Here is a 22,707-nt window from a genome sequence, read left to right on the forward strand (position 1 = left end):
ACATATAGGTCTAAAGTTTCTTGTTACTTGTATTAACTTACATTTGAATTTATTTGCACACAGCCTTTCAATGTATGAAATCAACAAGTGATCATGTTTTTAAATTATAATTTTTTTCTGTTTTGTGTTGCCAGTCACACACTGACTAAAATGAGGACGCATTGTAAAATGGGTGTCTCTGCAGTCAGTAAATACTGTGTACCTTTAAATATACAGCCTCATTCCAGAAAATGAAACTTATTTCTGAAATACCTTAAGGAGTCGAGCTTTCTTTGGTCGAAATTAGAAAATTGACAAAAAAGGGAATGAGTAAATTATACACTAATTGGCCACTGTCATCACAAGATTATTAAGCTGTTGTTGTGTATCCATTAATGATAAAGCTACCTTAACATGTAAAATTATGCAATTTCCATATGTGATGTTGAAAGACACCTACTGTTTTTCACATACCATTTACAGAACCAGTACTGCATGAATTGTTTGCCGTGGTCACCTTTTTAAGGGTAATTAGGGATGGTCAATAAATGCTTATCTTGTCGTTGACTACCATAACCCATAAAAGACTTATGAAAATTGTTAATGTTTTGTGGATATGTTCTTGTAGGCAGGATGTTTGATCAAGATTAATCTGGTGGAGCAACAGTGGCAGGAATTTCTGAGGATAATTTGGGAGACACAGCAGAAATTTATCCGGATGAAGAAGAAACATACTGAATGGGCAAGCAAAGTTAGGGACAGCATAAAAGTAAAAGAAAAAGCGTACATAATTGCAAAGATTAGTGGGATTGGAAAGACTTTTAAAAACCTGCAGAGAACACCCAATAAAGCAATAATGAGGGGAAAAGATGAAAAATGGAGGTAATCTAGCTAACATTATAAAAGAAGATTGTGTGAATTATTTTCAGATGCACAAAAGGTGGTGGAGAAGCAAGACTTGAAATTGGACCACTGGATAATGAGACTGGAGAATTAGTAAAGGGGAACAAAGAACTAAGAAGGTACTTAGTATTAGTCTTCATGGTGGAAGACATCAGTAGCATATAAAAACTTCAAGAGAGTCAAGGGGCAGAGGTGAGTGCAGCGGTCATCATGAAGTAGAAGGTGCTGGAGAAGATTTGAAGGTGGATAAATCACATGGACCAGATTGACAACAACACAGGATAATGAAGGAGATAGCCAAAAGGAGATAGTGGAGGCATTGGAAGTGATCTTTCAGGAATCACTGGAGTCAGGATGGGTCCCAGAGGACTGGGAACTGACTAAAGGAACATCCATTTAAGGGAGAGAGCTAAATGGGAAATTATAAGCCAGTTATTTTGACCTCGGTTGTTAATTAGATTGTAGAGTCCATTACGAAGGATGAGATTGTGGAATTCTTGGAAGTGCATACTAAAATAGTACTGAATCAGCACTACATCATCAAGAAAAGGTTATGCCTGACAAATCTGTTAGAATTCTTTGAGGAGATAACAAAAAAGTTAGATAAAGGAGAGCCAGTGGATGTAATCTCTTTGAATTTCCAGAAGGCCTTTGACAAGATGTCATACAGGAGTCTACTGAATAAAGTAAGAGCCCATGATGTTAGGTGTAAGATATAAGCTTGAGTAGAGAATTGACTTACTGGTAGAAGGCAGAGAGTAGGGATAAAGGGGTCTTGTCAGGAATGGCACCTAGGGACTAGTGGAATTCTGCAGAGCTCAGTGTTGGGACCTCAGCTATTCACACTATGCATTAACAATCTCGACAAAGGTATTGAGGGCATTTTTGCTAAGTTTTCAGATGACACAAAGTTAGGTGGAGGGTTAGGTAGTGTTAAGGATAATGGGAGCCTGCAGAAGAGTTTGGACGGGCTAGGAGAGTGGGCAGAGAAGTGGCAGATGGAACACAATGTGGGTAAGTGTAAGGATATGTACTTTGGTAGGAAGAGTAGAGGCATAGATTATTTTCTATATGTGGAAAGGCTTCGGAAATCTGAAGCACAAAAAAACTTGGATGTCCTCATTAAGGATTCCCTTAAGGTTAACATATGGTTCAGTTAGCAGATAAGAAGGCAAATGCAATATTAGCATTCACTTCAAGAGGCTAGAATTCAAGAGCAGGGATGTACTGCTGAGGCTCTAAAAGGCTGTTGAGAGCCCCATATCTAAGGAAGGACGTGGTAAGGTTGGCCATGGAGGAGGTCCAGAGAAGGCATACAAGAATGAACCCAGGATGAAGGTCTTATCATAGAAGGAATAGCTGATGACTCTGGGTTTGTACTTGATGGAGTTAGAAGGATGAGGGTGGAATTTGGTTAAAACTAGTAGAATACTGAGACACTTGGATGGAGTGAATGTGGAGACTATGTTTCCACTAGTAGGAGAGACTAGCACACAAGTATCAGTGTGAAAGGACAACCCTTTAGGACTAAGATAAGGGCAAGGTTCTTCAGTCAGAAGGTGGTGAATTTGTGGAACCCATTGCCACAGAGGGCTGTGGAGACCAAGTTAGTGAATATATTTAAGACAGTGATAGAATTTCTTGATTAGTAAGGGATTAAATGGTTACAGGGAGAAGGCAGGAGACTGAGGCTAAGAAACAGACCAGCCGTGATTGAATTGTGAAGTAGACTGGATGAGCGAAATGGGCAAATTCTGCTGTTATGTCTTATAGCTTCATCATCATTGGCACTTGATGTCAGATAGGTGAAAATTATGATCAACTCTTATTGGGCTGCTAAGCTTAGTTACTTTGTTGTGAATTGATTCCCTAAAAGAGGAAACAGGGCATGTGTGATGAAGCGGTAGTGGGTGAGGGCTGCAATGAGAGCTCTTAACAAATTGGTACATAAACTTTGAGAGGGGCCACCCACCGGCCCAGCTAAAAGTGTAACTAGAAAGTAAAAAAAACACAATGAAAATACACGGACGTGAAATTTCAAGTAAAATCTTTAAAGAAAACAGGATGTAGAATATTTCAATATCACTGGCAGTTCCTGAATAAAATCAGAGGGAGCAAGAACTGCAGATACTGGAGTCAGAGTCAACACAGTGTGGAGCTGGAGGAATATGGCGGGTCAGGCAGCATTAGAGGAGCGAGAAAGTTGATGTTTTGGGTCGGGACCCTTCACAACTTGTTACATTTTTACACTGCAATGAAAATGCTCCAATGGACTGTAAGACGTTTTGTAGTTGAACACTTAGAACATTGATTTCAAGCACATAACTGAAACCGTGAGCTAATTCCATTGCCTGAATTTTCTTCTGTTTCAGTCTCCCAAGTCAGCCTTTATGAGTGCAGCCAAGAAGGCCAGGTTGAAGTCCAATCCTGTAAAAGTTCGCTTCTCCGAGGAAGTCATTATAAATGGTCAGGTCCCGGTAAGTGGAGACAATGTAGATATGGTGCATTTAGCAGACCTGCCACTGATCTGAACAGTATTGTCTTGTGCCACCAACACTGAGTCTAGTTCCAAAAGTGGCTCCTCCTGAACTGCCGGCTTTGAGTTAATTTTGTACGTCTTTCTTAGTTCTGAGGTTTTAATTACTGAGAATTGCATTGAATTTACAAAACCGAAATAGGCCTCTCAGCCCAACAAGTCTCTATTGGCATTTACAGTCCACATGAAACGCTTCCCACACTACCTGTTCCCGTCCTAGCAGGATACAGGGACACCCAGTTGTGAACAGTCTCCAGTCTTGAGTACATTCACAAGTCAATTTGTACGTGAGCCAAGACAAAATAGAATAATGTAAAATAGCCACAAGTACGAGAATCTTTGAAGTTAGCATGAATATACCCATGTCTGTTGATCTAGTTTGTAAGTACGAGCATTTGTAAGTCACACATTTGTAAATTGGGGACCTTCTGTATTTAATAATGAAGCCTTTACAGTCTGATACAACCAAGCAAAACAGATCAGATCGGTACCGACCAGATGGTTACGAAGCTAGTGTTGGACTTGACTTCTTTAGAACATGTTTCCTACACATTACAGGATGAATCTATGAAGCATATTCTTCAGCATAAATCTTTATTTCAACATGAAATATTCTTCTCACAGTGGTTACGGTAGTTAACATTTTGTGCAATGTCTCATTTGGAAAAATGGATGAGCTTTAAACATGTTTTTCTTTAATCAGAGATATATTATCTATTGGAAGCAGAAAATCTGAAAGCTGCAATTAAGACACTCATCAGTCAATGGTCAGATTTTACAAAAGGAAAAGGACATTTGTCATGTTCACGACAACTTAAAATGTTATACACTGAAATCATGTCCAATCTGCTGAAGAGGAGTCTGGATAATGAAAGGAATCTATTTAGTCTATTATCTCTACAGGGTATATTTTATAAGATACTGCAATCAGTCCAAAGCTTAGTGTGATAAAATAGCATTTTGGACATTTGAACACAACAAATCATGTGCCTGAATCACAGCCCACACGTTTCTATTTACTAATTAAACTGAATTGAAGAGAAACTGTGTGGGTGACACTATTGAACAATGATCTCTGAATTCCTGCTCTATTATTTTCATCGCATCAAGCAAGATTTAAGCATTAAGTTAAATTTATTGCCAATGTACAAATCTGTTTTATATATCACATGTATTCCAGTTATATTGATGTTCTTTTTAGTCACACAGTCTTGTAATAATTGGATGTTTTAAATTAGATGAATTTAAAAATGGCAAGAGCTATTAAAGGACCTAATTACTTCTTTATACTCAATGATTCTGTCATTATATAAAATTCCGGCTGCTGTGAACCAAGAGAGTAGGTTACCATCAAAGCAACAAACTGGTAGATTTGCTGCTTCAAAAGAGGACTTGGACTGCAGTCTGCTATTGTTAATGGTGCACCCTCAGTCTACTATATAACACATTGCTAGACCCTACCTTGGATACCAACTACGTTCGCACAACTCCCAAACACAAAAAAGATCAACATGACAAAATTCTACACTTAACGTTACGATTTCATTTTCAGATTTGGCTTCAGGATCAATTATGCTTCACCTCCAGTCCAAATTCAAATTTCAGGGATAGTTATTTAAACCTCCCTGTCTGGTTTCAGAATCTGCCATACCCACACCCTGCTGGTTAGAGCTCAGCCCTTGTGTTTCACCCTGCTTTAGTGTCTCAGACTTTACCCACAACGTCAGGCTTAAATGCCTCAACTAATCTTCAGGTGCCGCTGTATCCTTTTCTAAGCCTCAGACCCTACCTTCCTACTTAAGACAACGCTCAGGGCCCTGTGCTATCCATGTACCTTTCAGTGACTCCTGGATTTTGCAGACAAAGCAATTCCAGATCCATCACAGCATCATATACAAGTCATTTGACCCCTTTTCTTGCCGTAGAGGCCTATTTGCTTGCTTTTCCTTCTTTTACCACTTCTAGCTCTCTTCTTTTCCAATTCCTGCTCAGTGTCTATCTTGAGCCTCGGCTTTTTTTTTGTTAAGAATATATTCCTACCAATAAATAGAAACATTTTTGTCTTCATCTTCACACTTTTTAAAAAGAGTACAAAGTATCTGTTTTCAGTAAATCAGGAAAGGCAAATCATTGGCTACATAAAGACACACTAGGGAACAGATAGTGCAACAAATATCAGAAATTATAGTAACAGAAGGAATTGGATTGACCAACAAAAAGAACAATCAAGGACAATAAAGAGAGCAACAGTCAGAAAGCAAAGACAAAGGCAGAAAGGAAGACTCAAAAAAATTAAAATGAGAGAAAAATCAATAGACAAAAGTACAATTTCTATTTTTCATTTTGAGCAATGACACAGAAAGTCAACACATGCTTATTTATTTTAATGATAGAGAAATCTGATTTATCCCAGGAATGGATCTTACACAAATTACTTTCTGTAGATTTATGGGGTGAAAGAATACTCTAAACTGAAACAACTAATGTAAGGAACATTTCACAGTTCACTGTACTTGCTGGAGATAATGAGGATAAAATGCAATAATGTTCCTGCAGAAATGCCATTGCAGTGTAGAAAAGGTTAGACTGTAACATGCCTGCTTTTTCTATTCACAGGACGCTGTCAAAGATAATTCCCTTCTGTTCATGCCGAATGTATTAAAGGTTTACCTTGAAAATGGACAAACTAAGTCTTTCCGATTTGACAACAGTACAACAATGAAGGTAAGTCCAGACCTACAGTCAAGAGGCAGGGCTGAATACATGTTTTCCAATAGCTTTGCAGATCAAGTACTTCAGTGCATCAAAAATATTTGGATTCTCAGATATGTTATAACAGTTGGTCCTGTCCTAAAACTGCACCACTAAATGTACAGAACAGAAGCTCTGAATAAGCTATATATATATTTGCAGTCCCCTCTAGTGGTGTGTGCTTTGAACTGAAACAGTTCTAATCCTAGAATTACGTGCAATTACCAACAATTTTAACTATAAAGAGACCAATTCTTTCTACATTGTTCCACTTCAATGGCGAGAAATCCAGTTTTGAGAGTATAACAAATTAACTTTGTGTATCTCGAAAATTAATCATTGACAATTCCAGTACAACGTGGCCCAATGCAGAGTAAACACCATCTACCCAAACCTCGAAACTGTATTTAACCCCAGCCTGAGAAGTATATCTCCTAACGCACAAAGAGAACCTTTTACAAATCTGAACTTTCTAAATTCACCAGTAATGGGCCTGAGGTTAATTTTAAACTTATCTCACACGTGGTACTTGCAGCAACCGAGATGAGAAGACTTCAACTTGGACGTTTTAATAAGTGTGAAACAAAAACAAAAATTACTGGAGAAACTCGTCAGGTCTGATCTGTTCTGATGAGGAGTCACCAGTCTCTAAACATTAAATGCTTTCTTCCCACAGACCTGCCAAGTTTCTCCAGCAATTTCTGTTTGGGTTTCAGATCTCCAGCATCTGCAGCTCTTTGCTACATTTTAATAAGTATTGTCCACACTGTCTGTCACAAATGGAACATATTTCTTGTGGAGGAAAGAGGTGTCTCATAGAGTCAGAAGAGTCATACACATTAGAAACAGGCTCTTCGGTGCACCATGTCGATGTTGTCCAACTAATACCAAACCACACTAATTCTATTTACTTACACTTATTCCATAGACTACTATGCCCTGGCGTTTTAAGTGTTTGTCCAGATGCTTCTTGAATGCTGCGAGAATGCCTTCATCCACCACCCTGTCAGGCAGCACATTGCACATTTCCATAACCTTTCTGAGTGGAAAAGATTTTCCTCAGATCGCCTCTAAACCATCTGCTCCTCACCTTAAACTTATGCCCTCTAGTCTTATGCTCACCTGCCATGGGGAAAAGATTCTCATGATCTACCCTGTCTACGTCTCTCATAATTTTGTACCTCTCAGTCAGATTCCCCATCAGCCTCCTCTGCTACAGGGAAAGCAAACCCAACCTGGCTATTCTCTCCTCATAACTGTCCATTCAAGGAATCTCCTACACACCCCATCCAGGGCAGTCATGTTCTTCTGAGAGATTGGCAACCAGAATTGCACACAGTATTCCAACTGTGGTGTAACCAATGTCTTGTGAGGGAGATGGGGGGAGTGGGCTTAGCATGGGAACGAGCAAGTCTTCAGCCATAAATTAAATCCACATCTCAATGGCAGAATGCCACTGTACCATGACATATTGCAATAATTTTATCTTCCATACAGATAAACTACAATTCCTGGAGCATGAGGATTTAGCAGATTTTTAAAACATGTTTATTGAAAAGAAGATTTTGGTTGTTTGCATGCTAGATGTACAGATCTAGGTCACTGAATGTTTACAAGGAGTTAGATATCCTTTTTAGGGTAAACGAATCGAAGGGTGTAGGGTATGGGGGCACAGAGGGAGAAAGGCATTGAGTTGCATGATCCTAATGAATGGCAGAGCAGTCTTGCAGGGCCAAATGGCCTATTCCTGCTCCTGTTTTCTATGTTTCAGCAGAGCACAGAGGATGCAATCATTTAATTCAGCAAGGAGATACCAGTTTAACTAAAAGCGTTTGCCAAAACCTTCCCTTTTCAAGAATAAGCAGGCTACATCAGTAAATCAAAGTACTTGTGCTTCTCATTGCTGGGACAGAAATGTGTGATAATTTGTCTGGTTCTTTTCTCCTGCAAACCAAAAAGACAATTTATCAGGGGCAATATCTCTTCTCAGTTCTTTAAAAAGCTGCTTAATTTGCTGAATGACTCTTTATTTAAGAAAGTGACGAAAGAGAGTAAGGAATGAATACAGTTTTGAATGACAACAAAGGAAAGTGATTCATTTTCTGACAGGTCACATTTAAGGTTCTGTTGTTGCAAACTTCCTGTCTGCCAATGCTGAAGCCAGTAAATCAGATTAAACTATATCTAAGTCTAACCCAGACACCGATAAGAACAGAATATCATTTGTGTTATTGTCAGGGAGAGTGGCCTTTTGCCATTGAGATGTGGTTTTAATTTATGACACACATTTGCTTGCTCCTCAGTCTCCCCCAGATGGCAACGCTCAAAACAATAGTCTCCACAGTTGACCGGAGGGGCAGAATTTTCTGTGCCCTCTGTGATTGCGTTGATAGGCAGGGGCAGGGATTGCATGTACAGATTAGGAGAGCCCAGTGTCTTCCTTCCATCAGACAATATTGTTATCAGTGGAGAAATTGGTGATTTGATTGCTGACTGGGCACCATAAGTGACCATTTAAAGTAACATTTGGACTCCGTGGGCATTTTACACATCAGGAGAGTGCACTGTCACGTGGGGCGACGGCTGGGTGAGAGGTTCACCCCCTCCCCAACACCATCATCACCATTACTAAAACAGTAGCCACCCTCATGGTAACATTGTTGCTGTTTCTCACTGACCCCACTGTTCTGCACCAAACATTGAAATTTTACCAAGATGCCCTTCCTTGTTCCCAGCATTCCTGAATCCAGTTTAGGGTCTGGAGATGCTTTATTGTCACACATACTCTATTGAGTACAGTAAAAAGTTTATGTGTTGCCACATTGACTGGTAGAACCTGGGGGCAGGCTGCCATCCTGCTGGTAGCATCTAAATTGGTCACCATTGGGAATATAACTCTCCAATCCACTAGCCACAGCAAGACTCCTCCCATCTTTAGCCCCCCTGCTAGGACATCACCATTAATGGAAAAATTTAGCCCAGGGGATTTGTCTGTGGAACTTTCAAATTTGCTGTTAAAGATATGCTGGTTTGATCAACTATTATACCAAAGACTCTATATGTATGTGATTTGTGACTGATAATCATTTACAACTCAACTTTTATTGCTGCTGTGCATAAAAGAAAATGAAATAAATTCATTGCAATTGCTGTAGGAATAGAGAATACAGGATGTGCTCGCACCTTAATAATATTATGAAAGAAAGGCTAAAACTTACATTTCTGATCTCCGCTGCATAGGTTTATCCTCCTATTCAGTCTCAGCTTTTTGAGATTGGTATGGATCTGTAGGTCAGAAATGAGGGCGTTAGCTAATGATTTCACAGTGATCAGCACCATTCATGATTCCTCAGATACTGAATCAGTTCTTGCCTCCAATTGCACAATGTTGTGGACAATATCCAGGCTTCAGTAACCATGTGCCATGCAACATTCACAGCATACAAGTGCCAGACAGTGACGACCTCCAACAAGAGAGAATCTAACCATCAGCCTTAACATTCAATGGCATTACCATTGCTGAATCCCCCACTGTCAACATCCTGGGGTTACCACTCACCGAATACTGAGCTGAACTCGCCATGTAAATACTATGGCTACACCAGCAGGTCAGAGGCTAAGAATTCTGCAACAAGTAATACACTTCCTGACTTCTCAAAGCCTGTCCACTATCTACAAGATAGAATTTTTTTTTATTTTTGATTTTATTCATTCATCAGATGTGGGCATCTCTGGCTATCCCTAATTGACCATGAGCATGTGGTATGAGCTGCCTTCTTGAACCCCTGCATTTCATTTGGTGTAGGTAGACCCATAATGCTCTTAGGGAGGGATTTCCAGGATTTTGACTCAGCGACACTGTAGGAACTGTAGTGTATTTTCAAGTTACTATGGTGAATCTGCTGCTGCTGATCTTCTAGATGGCTGTAGTTATGGGTTTGAAAAGTACTGTTTAAAGTTATCTGGGTAAATTTCTTGTAGATGATACACACTACTGCTACTGAGCAATAGTGGTGGAGGGAGTGAATGTTTGTGGATGTGACACTAATCGAATAGGCTAAGTTCGCCCTAGATGGTGATAAATTGCTTGAGTTTTGTTGAGCTTCACTTATGCAGGCAACTGGGGGATGTAATAATGTATTGGTATCGTCACTAGACTAGTAACCTAGAGATCGAGGTAATGTTCTGAGGACCTTGGTTCAAATTACACCACGGTAGTTAGCAGAATGTGAATTCAACTAAAATCTGGAATTAAAAATCTAACTACACTCATGAAACTGTTGTCAATTCTTGTAAAAACTCATCCAATTCAATATTGTTGCTTGGCCAGGAGAAGGAAAGCTGCCATCTTTAGCTGGTTTGACCTGCATGTGATCCCACACCCATGGTTGATTCTTAACTGCCTCTGAACTGGCCCAGCAAATCATTCAGTTGCATCAAACTAATAGAAAGGGTCAAAAAGGAAGCTGGAACAGACCACCTGGCATCAATCTAGACACCAGAAATAGTATCTAGGACCTAATGCCAAAATTGCGAGAGCTGTCTGTCTTACAGACTAGTCAAACAATAGCCAGACAAAATCTCACTCCCAAGCAATGTTATGTGTCCACCTACACCACATCAACTACAGCACTTAAAGCAGGGCAGCTCTCCACCCATTTCTTAAGGGCAGTTAAGGATAGACAACAAATACTGGCCCAGCCAACGAAGCTCATACCTCCTGACTAAATCAAGAAAAAAAAACTCACCCATTTCCACAACCCCCCACCCCAATTTCTGCCAGTGGTGGAACTGAGGATCCAGTGTTGCAAGGGAGCAGGAAGGTGAGCAAAGGCAGGGTTGTTGAATATGGGGTAGAGTTTATTTGGATGAGCGGTAGCTGGGATGCTGGGTGGTGTGGATAATGCTTTTGCTGATTTAAAGGGCTACATTCCTGAGCAGGAACTCCAATGAAGAGTCACCGGACTTGAAACGTTATCTCTATTTTATTCCCACAGATGTTGCCAGACTTGCTGAGTTTTGCTCACAATTTCTGGTTTTATTTCAGATCTCCAGCATCCACAGTTGTCTGTTTTATCCTCAGATTCACCCTTCAATAAAGTGATGAAGGATTGCACCAATGTCAGAGATGCCACCTTTCAGTTGAAATGTCTAACAAAGATCCTGTGTGCCTATTCTTTTGCACGTAAAAGCATGGCAGAGACAGGTTCACGCTGGATGTATCCTGCTGTTAGCATTGTTAGTTTCTCTCCCTTGAATTTATTTGAAACAGAAAAGAGGAATTCTCCCAGTGGTCTTGTTTTTATCTCTCAGCCATCGCCACTATAAACAGTAACTTTTCAAACCAGTTAATGGGACTTGCTGTGCATGCATTGTTTCTTGAATTTAGTTCATGTGAATGTTCTTCAAAAGTATATTTTATTGGTTGCAGATCAGTCAGTTAGGATCTCCAATGGTGGTAGTCAGGTGTGGACATAAATGCACATTCTATTACTGTACCATGCACCTAATGATCGCAATCAGTATTGGTGTGTACAGAATGACACTGTGCACCCAAATATATTTTGTTAATTAGTTAATTCCCTCATTAGGCTATTTAAAAATCTTCTGTTGTGACAACTAAATTGGACGTATTTTCCATACTTGTGATCTCAAAAAATCTACTGCTGTATGCTGGTAACCTGGAGATATTTATCAATAATTGTTGAATAAAGGTTGGGGTAATTATTTATTTGTTGTAATATTTATTATCTTAAGTAATGTTGATTTTGAGATTGTTTTCAAGAAGTCAATATTTGTTACATATCCAAAGGGAAACAAGTTTCTTTTTAAAACTCTTGTCTGATGTTTCTCTTCGAGCACTTTTTCTCCCAAAGACAGCAATAGAAACTGGCTTGGTGGTATGTAGTCAGCTAAGACCACACCCCACTACTTATTCTGCTGTTATGTTCCTGCTGATGTTATTCCTGGAAAAGGGAGATCTTAGACAGCTGAATAGATAATATTTTGATTTGTTTTGGTTTTAACAAAGTGGTTTCTTGCTGAAACATAATCATACAATGTTACAAAGTTTGCATCAACAACAGCACAGAAGTTTATCAACAAAAATGAAAGCCACACCAAACTCTGTATGTACAACACAAATTCAAAGATATTTAAAATAGTAAAAATATAATCCCACGAACCCAAAAACACTTCAGTACACAAAATACCACCCCCAACCACATCCCCCCCACCCCCAGTTCAATACCCAATAACACACCTTAAATAGTACACAAAAACATCACCCATTTAGTACTCACACTGAGTACCCGTCTCTAACATGTCAGTAGTGTAAGTCACATGTACCTAACTTAGAGACTGAAACTACAGATAACCCCCACTTGGAATTATTACACACCTGAGCTTAAAGGTACTCAGCTTCAAGTAATCCTCCTAAATCTTTTGCTAATTACTTTAAATCCATGGTGATTGACCCTCTTATAGAACCATACAGCACAATTATAAACCCTTCGATCCAACACATCCATGACGACCAAGTTTCCCAAGCTAAACTAGTCCCGCTTGTCTGCATGTGGCTCATATCCCTCTAAAACTTTCCTGTGCATGTACCTGTCCAAATGTCTTTTGGATGTTAACTGTACCTGCATCGACCACGTCCTTTGGCAGTTCATTCCACATACATACCACCCTCTATGAGAAAACGTTGCCCCTAAGGTCCCTTTTAAATCCATGCCCCTCATGATTTATAAACCTCCTACACTCCAGGGGAAATAAAGGTCCCAACCTATTCAGTCAATTCAAACCCTCCACCCCAGTAACATCCTTGTAAATCTTTTCTGCACCCTATCCAATTTAGTAATACCCTTCCTACAGCGAACAGAACTGTAGCAGTACTCCAAGGTGACCTCACCGATGTCCTGTACAGCTGCAACATGATGATCTAACTCTTTTACTCAGTACTCTGACCAATGAAAGCGAGCCTGCCGAATGCCTTCTTCACCACCCTGTCGACCTGTGAAGCCAAAGTGGATTTTTTTTTACTCTACCAAAACCTCTCAATTTTGAACATTTCTATTAAATCTCCTTTTAACTTTCTTTGCTGTCAGGAAAACAATGTCTGTTTCTGTCTCTTTATGACTGAAATGCCTTAACCCTGGTAACATTGTGCCAAATCTCCCATGCTTCCATGTTCTATTTTGAACTTGAAAACTTAACACTTACACTTAGTGAGTTTCTTTGCTTTTATTATTCCAAGTATACTCATTCATTTCCGTATTGCAATATGCTAGAAGTGAGTACTTCAGAAAGCTACCAGAAATTGAAAAACCACAACTCAGTCTCACTTGGTGATTCGGAACTCTCAGCAATATTTAAAGAGGAACAGCGCCTTGCTGCTGTTCTGCTGAGCCAGGCATTGAGTGCAAGTGCTGAAGGTAAAGAGAAAGATTAGTACTTAAATAGCAGCTTTTATGATCACATCTCAAAGCTCATTCTGGCCAATTGCAGTAGTGCTGCAGGATCATCTATATCCATTGAGCAGGCCAGCAAGGCATAGTCTCAGTTTAATGTGTCATCCAAAAGACAGCACATGCAAAACGCCTGTCACTTCCTCTGTAGTGCGCAAGGGCTTTAGCCTTGACATTGTACTCAGCTCCCTGAATGGACTTGAACCAACAACCATCTGACTCAGACACAAGATGTTACCAACTCAGCAACAGTTGATACACATAAAGGTTCTGTTATCAATTGAATTCATATCGCTAAGCTTGACCTCTTGACACAGGCACTGGGTGTGCATAACAGTGAAAACATCTTCCATTTCTCAATGCTGTCAGTTTTCACATCAGTCAACACCAATTTTCACTAAAATTCACTGTCTACAAGTGTGGTAGAAATGGAAATATCAATGAGCTCAAAAAGGAATAGAAACAAAAAATGCTATAACTGCTCAGCATGCCTAGTAGCATCTTTAGAAAGAAATATCATGACAGAATCAGATCTGCCAAAAGATTACAGACCTGAATCGCTCACTCTAGTCGCCTGTGTTTTTCTCCCTGCTTCAAGTTAAGAACATCACTGTTTCCTCCATTAGTCTAAGAATTCAGCTGCTCTCCTGTGGAGCTCACAACCTCTGACACAGCTAAGGTTGATGGAGGAGGGAAATTGAAGTGGCTGTCAAAGGCCTTTCCTCACTATTTAACTTGTTACAGATCAGTCCTGGGTATATACCAATGGTACTACACAGTTACCCCACCCTATCGAAAGAAAATCCTTTTAAGTCCACTATTGACGTGAGTCCTAGACCCCTGACTCCTTCAAAGCTCCACCTAAAGATGCATGGTTAATAACAAAATTAACTGGTTGCAAACAGAGCAACCTACTTTGGAGAAATAAAGGTACACAGATAATAACATGATGGAAGGAGGGACAAACAAGACACCAAGATCGATCAGATATTTGGTGATAAAGACAAAGAAAGACTGAAAGAGAGAGGGGTTGATGGGAAAGAGTGAGAAAGAAAGAAAAGTTCGCTCCACACTCCCCTCCAACCCCACCACACCCGGCACCTTCCCCTGTGACTGCAGGAAGTGCTACACTAACCCCCACACCTCCTCCCTCACCCCCATCCCAGGCCCCAAGATGACTTTCCATATTAAGCAGAGGTTCGCCTGCACATCTGCCAATGTGGTATACTGTATCCATTGTATCCGGTGTGGCTTCCTCTACATTGGGGAAACCAAGCGGAGGCTTGGGGACCGCTTTGCGGAATGCCTCCGCTCAGTTCGCAATAAACAACTGCACCTCCCAGTCACAAACCATTTCCACTCCCCCTCCCATTCTTTAGATGACATGTCCATCATGGGTCTCCTGCAGTGCCACAATGATGCCACCCGAAGGTTGCAGGAACAGCAACTCATATTCCGCTTGGGAACCCTGCAGCCCAATGGTATCAATGTGTACTTCACCAGCTTCAAAATCTCCCCTTCCCCCACTGCATCCCAAAACCAGCCCAGTTCATCCCCTCCCGCCACTGCATCCCAAAACCAGCCCAGCCTGTCTCTGCCTCCCTAACCTGTTCTTCCTCTCACCTATCCCTTCCTCCCACCTCAAGCCACACCTCCATTTTCTACCTACTAACCTCATCCCACCTCCTTGACCTGTCCGTCTTCCCCGGACTGACCTATCCCCTCCGTACCTCCCCACCTATACTCTCCTCTCCACCTATCTTCTTTTCTCTCCATCTTCGGTCCGCCTCCCCCTCTCTCCCTATTTATTCCAGAACCCTCACCCCATCCCCCTCTCTGATGAAGGGTCTCGGCCCGAAACGTCAGCTTTTGTGCTCCTGAGATGCTGCTTGGCCTGTTGTGTTCATCCAGCTTCACACTTTATTATCTTGGATTCTCCAGCATCTGCAGTTCCCATTATCTCTGATACAAAAGGAAAGAAATGGTTGAATTGTGGGAACCACAATGACTGATTTTGGGCTCAAAGGCCTGGAGACCTCCTGGTATCTACCCACAGACTTTGAGAGACATCAGTAGAATGGATGGAACCAATGTAACATGAACATTAATCTCATCAGAAACATTACCTTATACAACAGGAATCACAGACAAGTTGTCAATGCAATCAATTCACAGAGATAAAGAAACAGGGGAACACAAACAATCGAAATGTATGGAGAGAGGATACACTCATGTATACATTAATCAGTTTGATAAATATTATTGACAACAAAAAGTATATCTGAGATATAATGTTTGTCACAGCAATTATCTGGTTAGAACCCTCCTAATTCCAGGTGCCCTTGTCCAAGGCCTTAGTTAACCTCAGTCACTCAACAAACAAATAAGCAAACTGCAGCTGATCTAAAAGAATATTTTTATTTTGTTACTGAGCCTGATTTGTCAAAATGAATGTTATAATACATTGATCTATTTAGTGAGCTGGGTGCATCAGGGAAATAGATAACAAGTTGATGGCGTGAAGGCACAGAAATTTACAGGCATTGAGAGAGAACAGGAAGTAAAAAGACATTAATATGCAGGAAGTACCTGAACGCCTTGCAAAAACTGAACCATCACAGAGTAAACATTCATCTTCAGGGAACAACAAGACAGACGGGGAGCTAACAGTAATTATTAAGATGTAACTATCAGCCAAACTGAGCACTGACTGTGAGCAAAATCATAGGAGATCTTCTGACATATTATAATGCTTGTAATATCTGTCACATTTCATTGAAAAGTTCTCTTTCCTGTGCTGTTAAGCGAGTAGGAAACACTTTACTGACAGGATTTTCCAAAGTTATGTAATCTATTAAGACATTCTAAATGTTGCATTTGTCCCTTGACTGCTGTCATAGTCATCATTTCATAATTGTCTCGTACACCAGCCAGTGATACTGTTACAAAACTATCTTTAGTTTGCTGATGTCCATTTCAAGCCCACCGACTCGCACAGCTACCTAGAATACACCTCCTCCCACCCACCCCCCTGCAAAAATTCCATCCCCTATTCCCAAATCCTCTGCCTCCACCGCATCTGCTCCCAGGATGAGGCAGTCCACTCCTGCACATCCCAGATGTCCAAGTTCTTCAAGAACCGCAACTTTCCCCCCGCAGTGGTCGAGAACGCCCTTGTCCGCATCTCCCGCATTTCCCGCAACACATCCCTCACACCCCGCCCCTGCCACAACCGCTCCCAGAGGATCCCCCTCGTTCTCACACACCACCCCACCAACCCCCGGATACAATGCATCATCCTCCGACACGTCCACCATCTACAATCCGACCCCACCACCCAAGACATTTTTCCATCCCCACCCTTGTCTGCCTTCCGGAGAGACCACACTCTCCGTGACTCCCTTGTTCGCTCCACACTGCCCTCCAACCCCACCACACCCGGCACCTTCCCCTGCAACCGCAGGAAATGCTACACTTGCCCCCACACCTCCTCCCTCACCCCTATCCCAGGCCCCAAGATGACTTTCCACATTAAGCAGAGGTTCACCTGCACATCTGCCCATGAGGTATACTGTATCCATTGTACCCGGTGTGGCTTCCTCTACATTGAGGAAACCAAGTGGAGGCTTGGGGACCGCGTTGCAGAACACCTCCGCTCGGTTCGCAATAAATAACTGCACCTCCCAGTCACGAACCATTTTAACTCCCCCTCCCATTCCTCAGACGACATGTCCATCATGGGCCTCCTGCAGTGCCACAATGATGCCACCTGAAGGTTGCAGGAACAGCAACTCATATTCCGCTTGGGAACCCTGCAGCCCAATGGTAGCAATGTGCACTTCACCAGCTTCAAAATCTCCCCTTCCCCCACCGCATCCCTAAAGCAGCCCAGTTCGTCCCCTCCCCCCACTGCACCACACAACCAGCCCAGCTCTTCCCTTCCACCCACTGCATCCCAAAACCAGCCCAGCCTGTCTCTGCCTCCCTAACCTGTTCTTCCTCTCACCCATCCCTTCCTCCCACCCCAAGCCGCACCTCCATCTCCTACCTACTAACCTCATCCCACCTCCTTGACCTGTCCGTCTTCCCTGGACTGACCTATCCCCTCCCTACCTCTCCACCTATACTCTCCTCTCCATCTTCGGTCCACCTCCCCCTCTCTCCCTATTTATTCCAGAACCCTCACCCCATCCCCCTCTCTGATGAAGGGTCTAGGCCCGAAACGTCAACTTTTGTGCTCCTGAGATGCTGCTTGGCCTGCTGTGTTCATCCAGCTCCACACTTTGTTAACTTTAGTTTGGTGAAACTCTTCCCAGCCGCTCTTAGCAGCCAGCTAATGTTTTGAGTCTTTTTTGAAAACTTTATAAAAACTTAATTGCATCATCGCCTCTCTTTAGCCACCACCGGCACCATTTGGAGGGAATATTTCCATCACTGTCACCTGGTCTGCTGATGCAAGTTTTCTGACTGATTACTGATGGACCAACCATAATATCCACAGATAGTGGCTACCATGAGTTTGTCTGAGAGGGAAAGCCAGAAATCTGTGGCCTGTTTGTCATCTTTGCCCATTCTTAAATGTTGCTGAATATAGGCACCGGACACTTCTTCAATTCCAGCACAATGTGAGACAGTCTCCAAGAACTAACCACCCCGTAGGAACCTTCTGGCTGTGGATGACTTCAGGCTTAGCAACATGTATCATCAACATACACAATATATTTAACTATCATGTTTTCTTTTTCTGATCACCCTCTTTGAAATGCCAAATCACAGACACAGCGTTAATCCCATGTGGCACAATATTCCTGCAAAATTGTATAACAGCCTCAGTTAGCTTCTAATCTGTGCCAGGATGCTGCTGCTAACACACAAGTCACTTTCTGAAAAAGCAGAAGGTAGGTATGTATTGGGAACTGGCACAATGTACTTTGTTCCCCACAACTTTGATCCCACCCTGCCTCCAAAGCACTGCCCAAGCCTGAGAAATTCAGTCCTTGTGGATAAACTTGACTTCAATGGATGAGAAAGAAAAATTGCTCTTATACAGCACCTTTCCTGACCTCGGGGCATTGCAAAGTACGTGACAAGCAAAGAAGGATTTTCTGAATTGTAGTCATCATTGTGATATGGCAAACAATGTTACAAAAAGAATACCAGAATATAATAAATTGGAGGGAAGGCTGTTATAGGCAGTTGAGCCGAGATCACATATTTTACCAGATCAGAATTATCATCATTGAACTCAATACAGGTTTTTTTAAAATTTCTCTGAAATGCTTAACTTTAAGGATCTGCCTATGACTGATACTTTTTCTAATGTAACTTTCAATAATCGAGTGGCATTTTAGGAAAATGTAATCTGGTGCCTTTAATTCATTTTGCTTTTTCAAGCTATGAGTCAACTGCAAAAAAAAACCAAGATATTTTTGTTTTCATTGTTTTTGCTGTGAGCTATTAGTTCACATTTGGGTGGGAAGGCCAGCAGACTGAAGTGATTAAGCTCTCTCTGATGCCATATCACTACCAAAACATAACTCGTATCCAATGCAAAGAAAACCATGGAACCTGATAGAAGTAACAACATGGGCGAGGTGTTACTATTTGTAGAAATATGTTTGTAATATATTGTCAAATAAAGCAAAGTTTGTTCCTCAACTTGATGGAACTAAACAGTCAACATTTACACCAGCCACAATGGTCCACTTCTTCTGAGCCAACAATGCTTTGACCCTGACATGCTGTTGCACGCAGATATGATGCTGTGACGTATTTTTACCTAGTTTATTTGATCAGTAGTCCTAGAGAATTTTGACACTGTTAGGGAAGGAGAAAATGTGTTTGCGATGAATCACTGGTTTTCAAGGAAACCATTATGTTTTTATTTATCCAATTTAAGTTAAATATTAAGAGTGTAAGCAAGAAAATGTTAACGAATCCATTCTCCACACCACTATAATTCCTCCCAAATCCCCCCGTTTTGAAATACTGCTTCATCTTATATCCAAAGGCTATCTACCAGCTGAATAATACATGGAGCTCTTTTATTAAATTTTGTTGAATTTAACAAATGGTACAAGCTAGAAGAAAGAGCAGTGAAATTGTTCCCTAGTTACCTTTAATAATCTTTGTTCATTTTAGCCCTGCTTACAAAATTAGACAGAGCTACAAACTACCCATATAGCAGCCTCAAACAAAGGCATGCTGTATTCATTATCTTAACGTCTCATTCTGAGCTAACAAGGCATTCCATTCAATCATGTTTCCAGTCACATCGAGGAAATTGTGCAATTCAATTAAACTGTGTTATCTGTTAGAATTTCCACTTCTGATTCTGATTTAGTGCCTGTGAAGTTAAGATTAGTTTTGTGAAACTTTGGAGATGCTCAAGCTTATTGAATGCAGTGTGATTTCCATGGGGATTTTACATCCAAAATGTGTCAATATTTATACATAAATATAACGTTTTCTAGGTTTTTGACTAGTAATAGAAGCAATTAATTAATGTCATGAGTCCCTGTGACATAATTCTGTAATTCTCTGGCAATGAAACACTCTGTCGAATACAGCATATTTACAGTGGACAGCCAGTGCTGCTAAAGTATACTGACTTTGGAGGGCATTAATATGTGGACTCCTGTGACATACCGTAAATGATCTGTAACAGAAAGTTATTACAGGTCATTTCAGAACCTTATCCTTGTTCTTTGGTTTTATAACATTTTTGGTTCTATTTCAAAGAGTCCTGAAATAGCATTTACGATACACAATCTATCAGGTCACTTTGTTCCCCAATAGAAATCATCTTTTCTTTTGGAAGAAGGAGGGAAGTAATGATGGAGGGATGCTAAACCAGTTAGAATGCACTTACCTTCCAGTATCCTGCCGGCTATTTCTAAAGCTACCTAGCAATGAGCGCCTGCAGGATTATACATCAGTGTCTTGGCTTGAATTATAATGGAATTTTGTCCAATTATCACTAATTAGCAGGAAAGACTTGATTAAAAACCTTTACTGGAGATTTAACTTGGGGATAAGAGCTTTTAAAAGTTATATTAATACACAGAGAAACAGTAACAGTCACTGACTTGAAGAACTAACTTTAAAGCTGGCAATTGTAACGTACATAATAAAAAAAAGTCATCAAGCATTGAATTATAATTATGGAAAGAGATGGTCTGCAGTGAAGGGTTTGGATTAGAGGAGGGCAGATTTTATTAAAATAAGGCAGGATCTGGCCAAAGTAGACTGAGAACAGCTACTATTGGGAAAATCTACAACAGTAAAATGCGATGCATTCAAAAAGTAAATGGGAGAGTACAGGCCCAAAATGTTCCCTTTAGGGTGACATGTAGAGGCAACATGCCCAGAGAAGCCTAGATGTCCAGGAATATTTGGGATTTGGTATGAAGGAAAAGAGAGGCTTTTAACAGGTACAGGTACTCTTAATGGAATACAGAAAGTGCAGGAGGGATCTTAAAAAGTAAAGGGGGGCCATGAAAAGCACTGGAAGTTAAGATTATGGACAATCTCAAGATATTCTACAAGTAGATCAAGAGGAAGAGGAAATCAGGGAAAGAATAGGACATATAAGGCACTAAGGGAGTGTGCTGTGTGTGGAGCAAGAGGATATTGGTAGGGTACTAAGCAAGATTTGAAGAGGAATAATCAGAATGGAGAGAGAGATAATGGGAACTGCAGATGCTGGAAAATCCAAGATAACAAAGTGTGGAGCTGGATGAACACAGCAGGCCAAGCAGCATCTGAGGAGCACCTAAGATGTTACTTGGCCTGCTGTGTTCATCCAGCTCCACACTTTGTTATTTCCAATAATCAGAATGGATTTGTCAGACAGAAGTTATGCCAAAAAAATTTGGTTGAATTTTTTGCGGACTTTAGCAAAGCCTTTGACAAGGCCCCGCATGGGAGACTAATGGCAAAATGGGGATTCAAAATTAGTTTAGCTGGTAGGAAACAAAGTGTGGTGGTAGAAGAGTATTTTTAATGACTGGAGTCCAGTGTCCAATGGCATATCACAAGAATCAGTGCTGAGTCCTTTTATATGATATGGATGAAAACGTGCAGGCTGACAACTAAATTAGCATTTGACGTGAAGATTGGTTGAGTGGTTAATAGTGAGGAAGAAGAAAGTTTTAGGTTACAGGAAGATATAGGTGGGCTGATCAGGTGGGGAGATCCATGCCAGATGGTGTTCAACCTGAAAGCTATGAGATGATGCTTTAGAAAAGTAATAAGACAAGGAAGTACACAATGAATGTCAGGACGCTGAGAAACTTAGAGGAACAAATGAATGTTGAGGTGCTTATTGCATACCCTTAAAAGCAGTAGGACTGGTTAATAAGGTGCTTTAAGAAAGCATACAGGACACTTGGCTTAATCATTTGAGGCATAGAGGTTATGTTGAAGCCGTACAGAACTTTGGTTAGGCCACAGCTGGAGTACTACGTGCACTTCTGCTCACTACACTATAGGAAGAATACGATAGCACTGGAGTGGGTGCAGAGGAGATTCACCAGGATGTTGCATGGGATGGAGCACTTTAGCAATGAAGAGAGACTAAATTAGCTTGGATTGTTTTCTTTCGAGCAGAGAAGGCTGAGAGGGGATCTGATTGGGGTGTATACATTATGAAGGGTATAGACAGGATGAATGGGAAGCAGCTGTTCCCCTCAGTTGAAGGGTCAATAACAGGGGAGTCATAATTTTAATGTGAAGAGCAGGGGACTGAGAGGTGATTTGGGGAAAATGTTTTTCACCCAGAGGCTGATGGCAATCTGGAATGCACTGCCTGGGAGGACAGTTGAGATGAGAACATCACAGTCGTTGGATGAGCACTTGAAATGTCATAACATTCAAGGCTACGGTCCAGGCTTTGGAAAGTGGGGTTAATGCAGATAGATTGGTACAGACTCCTCCTGTGTGACAAGAATGAGAAAGAAAACAGAGACTTAGTGGTAGTAGGAACTGCCGATGCTTGAGAATCTGAGATAACAAGGTGTAGGGCTGGATGAATGCAGCAGGCCAGGCAGCATCAAAGGAGCAGGAAGA

General features: G+C 41.1%; 1 protein-coding gene across 8 annotated transcripts in view; it reads left to right on the forward strand.

Annotated features, from left to right (window-relative positions):
* frmpd4 (FERM and PDZ domain containing 4) overlaps nt 1–22,707 on the forward strand; it is a 586,853-nt gene that overhangs the window by 528,474 nt on the left and 35,672 nt on the right. For all 8 annotated transcript variants that reach the window (XM_048541183.2, XM_048541176.2, XM_048541178.2 and 5 more), the window contains 2 exons: nt 3,255–3,359; nt 6,035–6,142. In XM_048541183.2, coding sequence (XP_048397140.1) covers nt 3,255–3,359; nt 6,035–6,142 — 213 coding nt within the window. The remainder of the gene's footprint in view (nt 1–3,254; nt 3,360–6,034; nt 6,143–22,707) is intronic.

The sequence above is a fragment of the Stegostoma tigrinum genome, chromosome 12 (assembly GCF_030684315.1).
Source record: "Stegostoma tigrinum isolate sSteTig4 chromosome 12, sSteTig4.hap1, whole genome shotgun sequence".
Classification (NCBI taxonomy): domain Eukaryota; kingdom Metazoa; phylum Chordata; class Chondrichthyes; order Orectolobiformes; family Stegostomatidae; genus Stegostoma; species Stegostoma tigrinum.